Source organism: Orycteropus afer, unplaced genomic scaffold, assembly GCF_000298275.1.
Source record: "Orycteropus afer afer isolate SDZICR_OR568_19922 unplaced genomic scaffold, OryAfe1.0 scaffold00222, whole genome shotgun sequence".
NCBI classification, from domain to species: domain Eukaryota; kingdom Metazoa; phylum Chordata; class Mammalia; order Tubulidentata; family Orycteropodidae; genus Orycteropus; species Orycteropus afer.
Genome location: NW_006921809.1, coordinates 2190119 through 2200217, shown reverse-complemented (window position 1 = coordinate 2200217; position 10099 = coordinate 2190119). Strand labels below are relative to the sequence as shown.

General features: G+C 35.5%; 1 protein-coding gene across 1 annotated transcript in view; it reads left to right on the top strand.

Moving 5' to 3' along the window:
- The window catches only part of TMEM64 (transmembrane protein 64), a gene marked incomplete at its 5' end in the record, with an annotated part of 18941 nt that extends 12085 nt beyond the window's left edge, over positions 1-6856 (top strand). Inside the window, one exon of the mRNA XM_007948741.2 lies at positions 6665-6856. Within this exon, the coding sequence (XP_007946932.2) occupies positions 6665-6856 (192 nt within the window). The remainder of the gene's footprint in view (positions 1-6664) is intronic.
- Between the last annotated feature and the right edge of the window lie 3243 nt (positions 6857-10099).

Sequence of the window (10099 nt, the reverse complement as noted above, 5' to 3'; positions counted from 1 at the left end):
TTTTTTTTTTTTTTTCTTTTTGGTATTGTACTGCTGATTTAAATGATTTAAACCTGATAGATTATTGTGTGCATATATGGAAGTGTCCAGAACTAAATTAGTTCTTACTGAAAATTCTCTTAAAGAAACCCCAAAAAAGGAATGGCAAGAATGAGGTACTTTTTCCAGTAATCATTTTGAAGTTACCACTAAATCAAATACTGTATTTTGACTTTATATGAAATGTTTTACACAGTGTTTCTGGAGAGAATTTTAGTGAGATTTGATGGGACTGGGTTTTATCTTCAAATTATTGAAACTTCTTTTTTTGTGTGTGTGTAGTAATATTTTTAGAGTATTAGTGTGATTTGATGTAGTCCAAAAAATTTGTCTTACACACTTTTGCTTTGTGAAAAATGTCTAAAGTATCTCATTGCAAATCCAAATGAGACTTTGTTAAGGGTGATTATTCTATATAATTTTAACATAATTTGGGACACATGCAATTCTGTATAACAGATTGATAAATGAGAAAAATGCTGCTATGTAGGCAAAGTTTTTTTTTTTTTTAATTCATTGCCTTTAAATTGCATACAGGAAAAGTTAAATAAAAATTTATTTGCTAAATAGGTTTATATTTTATTCCTGAAATTTATCCAAAATCACCATAATTTTTGATGAGTTAGTAAGATGATACTGATGAGGATAACTTTATTGAGAATTTTATGTCCCACATATGTTAGCTTATTCAGTCCTTACCACAGCCCTAAATGGTAGCTGATGGTGTGCATTTCTTCCGAGTTCTGTGTTCAGTGACGTCACACTAGTAGCTTGAAATTGGTCATGGCAGGAATATTTACACCATGGAAGCTGGCAGCTGCTGGGAATCAAGCTGCTCTACCTCTGCCTCTCAGAAGCCGGTGTACCAAATGCCATTGGATAGTAACTTATCCAAAGTTGTAGAAACAGGATTTGAACCAAGGCAGTTGGCTCTAGAGACTATGCTCATAACCAGTATACTATAGTCTACTGAGAAGATAATACTAATGAGATAACTATACAGAATTTACCTATTGGTCCCTTAACTTGTTAGTTTTAATTTTTATTATTGACTATGGTATTGTAATTTAAACTTTAATTATTGAAGGCATTATTATGCATAAGTATTTGAAGTATTATTACTTCCAAGTTAATATGCTTCAATGATACAGTGATAAAATAGAACCAGAGTTAATTTTCTGGGTGCTTATGCTGGATAAGTGTAATAAATAAAGTCCAAGAATGTTTATTTACAGTGAGATATTGCTTAAATAAAGCTTGTCATTAAAAGGGCTTACATTAAGAAAACTTGAATATTTTTGATGTTCATGGAGTTAATTTTTATGTATTTCTTTTCAGATGTATATTTTTAGAAAAATTGAATCCAGGTTAAGCATTACTGTTACAATTCATTTATTTTTATTTGTGTAGCATGCTAATGATTCAGTGTTGAGTTCTATGGATTACATCTATAGCATGATGTATATAATAATTTGTTTATAGTCATCCTGAGGTACTATAATATTCCTATATACCTCTGCATTCTCAGAGACTTTTTTTTTTTAGTTTAAATTTAAGTGTATTTTGTATTTCTAGTTTCTTAAAAATAATCTTTGAAACAAAGTTTCTTCCTTGAGATAGTTTGAGTAATTAGCCTTCCTTATTATACCTTACAGAGGATTTTGAAACTTCATATTTCTATGCATCTTAGCAAACTATTCAACTATAATTAATGGAGTTATAATAGATTAGAATAGTACATGTCTTTGTCAGTGGTACTTTTTAAAATATAGGATCTTCTTTTTTTTTTTTTTTCATTGACTTCTTACCCATTTGTTTAAGCTAGCAATTTTAAGTTTAAGATATAAGACAAGAGGAAAATTCAAATACGTTTTAGCCCAGGTATTTATGAAAAACAAAAACACTGAAGGGCTATTTATGCCTAGGTTTAATGTTAGTCTGAATTGACTTAATGACACACAACACTACCAACATCATAGATTAATTTGTTTTCAGAAAGATTTAATGCAACTTACACGGTATATATGGAACAGTAAAAAGGGAGAGAGAAGAAATCATCTTAAAGGGGAAAATCAGTGTAGGATAAAAGGGTAACCCTTAAGTTAAAGCATATGTAGTCATGAAGTTGCTCATGTTTTTGAGAGATGAGTCACAAGGAGAACTCAGCATACCCATAAGATTAAGGCAACACAAAACAGATGTTCAGTGGAAGCATAACAACTTCTTGTATTTATATCAGGTTAGATTCTGTGATCTGTCAATTTGTTTACTGTTCTGTGCCCTGTATTTTTTTCTACGTAACCACCAGTCAAAACCCCAGTCTTGGGTGAATCCAAGTTTTGGTTGGCTTTGCACATGTTATTTTGAGGAAGTCATACAACCCAACCAGTTGGTAATATTTCATTTCAACTCGTTTCTCAACATTGCCCCACATCCATCTTTTTTCCTTGTCTTCTCAAACTGCCCCTTCATTCTCCTCACAATTCAGACTCCTTCCCTTGCTCCTTCATTCTTGCTTACCAGAAAAATTGTTGTTATTGTTGTTTTGTGACATCGAGTCAGACTCAACTCATAGCGACCCCTCCTTGGGTTTCCGAGGCAGTATCACTATGGAAGTAGATTGCCCAACCTTCCTTCCGAGGAGTGACTGGTGGGTTTGAACCACCAGCTTCTTGGTTAGCAGTTAGAGTCTTTCAAATGGGAAGCCCCGCATTTCCATCTAAGAAATCTGCTACCATTTACATGTGTGTTCTTGGCCTGCTTTCGAGTTAACAGTGGAAGAGATGACTGTCTTACACATGTTCTACCTGTGTTCAACTCTTTCATTTCCTTTTAACAGGGAAGAATTTTTAAACTGCCTGTGCTTATTCCTTCTTTTTTTAATAGACCTTTTTTTAAGAGCCATTGAGGTTCACAGAAAATTTGTGCTGACATTAGAGTTCCCATGTACCCTCTCTGCCCCCTGCACACTGTTTATCCTGTTATTAACTTCTTGTACTCCTATGTACATTTGTTACACTTGATTAACCAGTATTCACACATTGTTATTGACTACAGTCCATAGTTTACATTAAGGTTCACTCTGTGTTATAATCTCCTATGGGTTTTGACAAATACATGTCATGTGTCCACCATTCCACCATTGCAGTATCACACAGAATAATTTGCCCTAAAAATGACTTGTGTCTGTGCTCTACTATTCCCACTTTTTTTAGCATCTCCTCTCACTCTTTCAGGGCTCTGGTGCCGTGGTGCCTAAGGCATTTGACTGCTAACCAGAAGGTTGGTGGTTCAAACCCGCCAGCCACTCCATGGAGGGAAAGCTGGGCAAGCTATGTCTGTAAAGATTTACTGCCTCAGAATCCCAAAGGAGATTGCTAGGAGTCAGAGTAGACTCAATGGCAGTGAGTGAACTCACTCTTTCTGTTTCTTTTTTTTTTTTTTTTGTCTTTTCATTCTTCACTAAGTAAGTAACAGTATGTGGTGGAGTATGGGATAAAAACCAAACTCATTGCTGTAGTGTCAATTCAGATTCATAGTGACCCTATGAGACAGGCTAGAACTGCCCCATGGGGTTTCTAATGCTGTAAATCTTTATGAAAGCAGACTGGCACATCTTTCTCCCACAGGGTGGCTGATGGGTTTGAACTGCCAACCTTTGGTTAGCAGTTGAGCAATTATTTATAGCACCACTAGAGCTTCTATGTGTGTGTGGGATGTTGTTGTTGTTGTTATGTGCCATCGAGTCAGACCCGACTCATAGCGACCCCTCCTTGGGTTTCCAAGGCAGTATCACTACGGAAGTAGATTGCCCCATCTTCCTTCCGAGGAGTGGCTGGTGGGTTTGAAACCTCCAGCCTTCTGGTTAGCTGTCAAGTGCCTTAGCCACTATGCCACCAGAGCTCCCGTGTGTGTGGGATAGTCAATACAAATTGCCAGGCCCTGGGGCCCAGAAAGGCATCTTGGGTGAAATCTGTGTAAAGATATTTAGTGAGTTTCAGACTTGGTTAAATGGTCAAAGAAATTTTTCACTGGGGTTCAAGTTATCTGTGTCCCTACCCCACCCTCTCTTCAAGCTGTGCTTTCAAAGTTCCTCACTAACCTGCCTTCATCAGATGCACTTTCTAGTCTTCATCTATCTTGACCTCTTAGCAACAAGACAGTTGACCATGTTTGTATTACTGAAACATCATTTTCCCTCACCCTCTTTGACACCATTATCTTGATATCCCCCCGTTCCCATTGCCTGGCTTATGCTTCTGTCTCAGTTGGTAATACCTCCTCTTCTTTCATTCCTTAAACTGGTGTTCCTCAAGATTTTATATTAAGCTTTCCAATATTTACTGTACATTGTTTTCTTTAGAATATTTGCTCGAAACTCTAAAGAGCTACAAATGAACTTTGAGTAAAAGTCATTTAGAAGATGTGGACTGCTTACATATTCAGATGAAGTTATCTATACAATATTAAAGGTCAAAGGGACCACAGTTTTGTACAGGACAATGAGAAACTGAGGCCCAAGTGGTTTAAGGAATTCTCCAGGAATCACATCACTAGTGAAAGGCTGAACCAGAACTCAAACCTGAATTTTACTTTGATGCTTTTCTCATTATTATGTTTTCATTTTTCCCAAGTTCAATTTCATGTTGCAGTCACTGGTTATTTCTTTTTCAAATTTATTGGTGCTTTTTTCTTTAAAACCAAAAACCAAACTCACTGCTTTTGAGTTGATTGAACTCATAGCGACCCCTCCTTGGGTTTCCAAGGTGGTATCTGTATGGAAGTAGATTTCCCAGTCTTCCTTCTGAGGAGTGGCTAGTGGGTTTGAACCGCCAGCCTTCTGGTTAGCAGTCAAGTGCCTTAGGCACTATGCTAAAAGTGATCCTTATTATCTTCAAATTTGTCTGCACCAGGTAGTTCATTTGCAGAGGGTAGCACTTCTCTCTAAGTGGGTTTAGAATGCCTGTGCTGTTGTTAGGTGCTGTCAAGTCAGTCCCACTCATAGCAACCAACAGTACAGCAGAACGAAACTGCCTGGTCCTGCGCCATCCTCCCACTTGTTGCTATCCTGAGCCCATTGTTGGAGCCACTGTGTCAGTCTGTCTCAGTGAGGATCTTCCTCTTTTTTGTTGACCTACTTTATTAAGCATGATATCCTTCTCCAGGGACAGTCCATCTTGACAGCATGACCAAAGTAGAAGAGGCAAAGTCTTGCCACTCTTGCTTCTAAGCAGCATATCAGCTGTACTTGATTCAAGACAGATTTGTTTGTTCTTCTGGCAGTCCATAGTACATTCAGTACTCTTCACCAGCAACACAGTTCACATGCATTACTTCTTCTGTGTTCACTGTCTGGCTCTCACATTCATATAAGGCTATGGAAGATACCATGGATTGGGTCAGGTGCACCTTAGTCTTCAAAGTGACATCTTTGCTCGTTAGCCCTTTAAGAGTCTTTTGCAGCAGATTTGCCCAATGCAATATATATCATTTGATTTCTTGACTGCTGAGCCCATGGAGATTGACTGTGTATCTAAGTAAAATAAAATCCTTAATAACTTCAATCTTTTCTTCCTTTATTGTGATGTTTCTAATTGGTCCAATTGTGAGGATTTTTGTTTTCTTTATGTTGAGGTGTAATTAATACTGAAGGATGTTGTCTTTGATTTTCATCCGTAAATGCTTCAAGTCTCCTTCACTTTCAGCAAGCAAAGTTAAGTAAGTCATCTGCATATCACAGATTGTTTATGAGTCTTCCTCTAATCCTGCTTCTGCATTCTTCTTCATATAGTCCAGCTTCTCAGATGAGTTCTGGGATTATTTCACAGATTGAATGAGTATGGTGAAAGGATACAACCCTGATGCACAACGGTCCTGATTTTAAACTACACAATATCCCCTTGTTCTGTTTGAATGACTGCCTCTTGGTCTTTGTGCAGGTTCTTCATGAGTACAATGAAATGTTCTGGAATTCCCATTCTTTACGATGTTATCCATAATTTGTTATGATCCACACAGTTGAATGCCTTTGCGTAGTCAGTAAAACACAAGTGAATATCTTTCTGTTATACTTTGCTTTCATCCAAGATTCATCTGACATCAGCAACAATATCTCTTGTTCCCCATCCTCTTCTGAAAGTGTCATGAATTTCTGGATGTTCACTGTCAATATACTCCTGCAATGCAACTAGTTTTGAATTAGCTTCAGCATAATTTTATTTACATGTGATATTAATGATAGTGTTTGATAATTTGTGCACACATATAATACTGCATTAATTACATAAATTAATTAAACTTTACCATCTATTATCTCTATTGTAGACATTTCTTATTCCTTGAATAAAACTTTCTGGTATAAGGGGACAGCTTGTATGAAGCAGGTATAATTTATATGTCCTAAAAGGGATATATGTTTGCTTTAAATTACTAGTCCCAAATAATGGTTGCCCTCCACCTCCAAGAGGAGCAGCCCAGGAAAGAATAGGTGTATAAACTGCTTACCTGACAGTATTTGAGCAGTTCCTGTTTAAAACATTTCTAAGCCAAATATTTACTGACTTTAGTTTTTTCTTTTTTTCTGTATAAAATATTGCTAACTATAATGTCTTATTTTTGTTCACAGATTATTATAAGTATAGGCCTCATGTTTTATGTAGTTCATCGAGCTCAAGTGGAATTGAATGCAGCTATTGTAGCTTGTGAAATGGAACTGAAAACCTCTCTGGTTAAAGGCAATCAACCAAATACCAGTGGCTCTTCATTCTACAACAAGAGGACCCTAACATTTTCTGGAGGTGGCATCAATATCGTATGATTCTAATGAAACATATGGTTTTCAAGAGCCTAGCATGCTATCCCAGGTCTAGCAATCACTTGACTGGTGGGCAGAGAGACGAGTTCTAATTGTATTACGGCACAGACAAAACTGACCAATTTTTAAATTGCACAATTTTTTTAAAGCAAGAGTCATTTTCTGGATATGAAAATGTAGATGTAGATGCAATTTTGGCTGCACCTCTTTATCATTTATCATGCCTGTAATGGCCTATAGGTCTGCACTTTAGTGTTTTTTAATTGTTTTATTTCTGGGTACTTATGAACAGAGAAATAACCCAAATATTTTTCTGCTTAGTGTCTTTATTTATAAAGTCCATTAATAGTTTTATGCATCTTTCCTACTTATTAAGAGGAGTGAAAGTATGCAGTTTTAAGTACATGCTGTTATTGGATGTTCCTTTGGTAGTCTTTCTGGACAGGTAAACAATAGTTCTTGTTTCGTTTTATTGTTTTAATTGGGACCACTTTGCTTCCCTTTTCCTTCCTAGTTAGAAAACGCATTAACTTTTGGTTGAATGTATTTTTGCAAGTCATCAATGTTGTTGCAGGGCCATTTATGCATATTCACATGCTTATATCCTACATTGTGGGACTGAAGTGCTCTTACGATGCCTTTTTATTTTCACTGTGTAATATGCAAAGCAAAAGGGAAATTATTTAATGGGTGGTAGCTCAAATTAGAGCTCACGTTCTAATTCTGTTATTTTGGCTTTACTCTCGTTAGGTCTTTCATCAAAGGGCTGTCCCATTGTAATCTTACAAAAAAACATTTTATTAAAATGAACTTTTCTTCCTTTTTATATTCATAATTAGGCTTTGGAATAAAGATATTAGTCCTTTAAAATGGTGGACTTATTATCATTGAAGGTGTCACTCAGGTGGCTTTGTTTGATCAAAACACTTTTTTAAAAAATCAAGCTTTAAAATCATGTTTATAATTCCATTGAAGTACATATGTATTTGTCCCCATAGTCTTCAGCTTTAACGCTATAAATATGTTAACTTAATACCCAAGTTTGTGTTATTTGCCCTACTACCGAGTAGGTTTATTTTGTTTTTCAATATTTGTTTTTCTCTGATAAGACTCAGGAATTCTGAAATGTGAAATTAAGTGTCTCAATTCTTTGACTCTTGGAGCATGAATTGAGTGTATTTATTAATAGCACTTATAAGTACATAAGTACAGAATACAATAATTTGGCATATGATTCATATATATATTTACTTATCACCTTATATTTTTAAAATAGTTTAATTGTGAACTTTAGATATCTTTTTTTTGCTATGAAAGTTCCAACTTATCAGAGACTTCCCATTTGCCTTTTCATTGGGGTAAAGTTTTTGCCCTGATTTACTAAACTACAAGAGAATTCTGTAGAAACAGATTATTCTAGTCTCATACTACAGAGCATTTATCACTGTAACGCATAATTTCTTTGCCCACTTGCAGGTATAAGTGTTCATTGTTTTCCTTTCCTTCATAATCTATATGTTTTCCCACCTTGGAATAATTGAAGTGTGTTTATATGTCCACACCAAGCCCTCAGTACGAATACTGTGAGAGATACCTGGGTCTACAGTGCTTAATTGGCCTCCAAATCCTTCCTTGTAGTATGCGTAGAAAAAAAAATATATAGTATTGGAATATTATTTTTCTTTGAATCTTAAGTACTTTTTTAAAAACTGATTTGTTTAGTAATTCCAATGAACAATATATTTGATTTATTCTTTTCAGTCTAATTTCACATGTTTTTGTGCTTTTTGTTAAAGGAATCATTAAGATCATTTGTTTTCTCATTGCTTTACACTTCATGTATTTTGAAGTGCATTTCTTTCCTTAGCATTTTATAACTTGAATAATTCCACCAAATGCATACCATTTAAGTAGTTTGTAATGAGTTCTTCCAGTTGTTAAACTTTGCTCAGTACTTGTAATAAATATCTGAAGGTAAACGTGAAATAATTTTCTCTGTATTCTGCCAATCATAATTTTATATAATAAAATCATACGTTTTTCCTTAAAGAAAAATAGTATGGATTGACTGTTTCTAAAATACTTAATCTATAGCTACAGCCTTCATTTTCTTCAACATATCCAGCCTCAAGTAAACAACAATCCGTTATAGCCGTGCTATTTGATAGTTGAGTTTGGTTGCTGGGTTCTCAGATGGTGCTTACTGTAAATTGTGCAAAGCATTGCCATGCCCTATGTACTCCGTTTTCAGCCCTCCATCAGAGAGCTTAGGGCAGCAGCAGCTTTCTAGAAGATTCCTCTATGTTGCCCAAATACTGCCTCCAGCCCTGGAGGGTGTATTTCTAAAATAAAGTGTTTTGGATTTCTCAAACTGTTTAAATATCATCTAAAGATGTTTTATGCACATTTTGAAAAGCATAAAATATACCAAATTTTCAAATGTCAAGAAAGATACTTTCTGCTTTTAATTCTTGGGGCCTTTCTTTAAGGTTTCTACATTTTCTGGTTTATTGTTAATGATCTGTTTATTCTTTGCCAAATATGTATATAATAACTTACTAAGTGCTTTCATGTCCATTTCCACTTAATCATCTAATTTGTGAAATAATTTACATTCTGTATTCTTTGGCTTGTGAAAATTATATAACCAAATCACTGTCATTAGAATGTGTATGTTGAGTTTATGTTCAGAAATGACTGTGCAAGTTTGTTCAAAGCCAGCCATACTCTGATGCACTTTATAACCAATTCCAAACCTTTCTAAGATGGCTTTCTCTTGTTCAGGTCAGGAATATGACCAATAAAACATTTTCCTCCTTATGAAGCTATTATATTCAGTCCATATGCTCATTAGCCCTTGCTAATGAACTAAATAGTGTAGCTACAAGCATATCCCCAATGTTTCTGGATTTGTTAATGTGCAATGCTGATTGGAATTGTTCTTCCAAAAGGTGCCGGGGCTAACATATGTCAGTATTTGTTAGCTCTGGGCTCTCTTTACAATGCTTGGAAGACACTAGGTATGTGCCAGCTTGGTGTAAGCAAATCCTTAGATGCTTGGGAAATCATGCCATTTACTACCAAACACATTTAAAGAGAAGAGAGGTTTATTTGGACCTCAGGAATAATGGCACTAGCCAAAGACTTTTGTTCCAGGCTGAGCCCCCTCACTGTACCAGAAAGATGGTCAGCATAACGTTGTCTGGTTTTTATATTGGACATTGCTAGTTTCTATTATACTCCTTC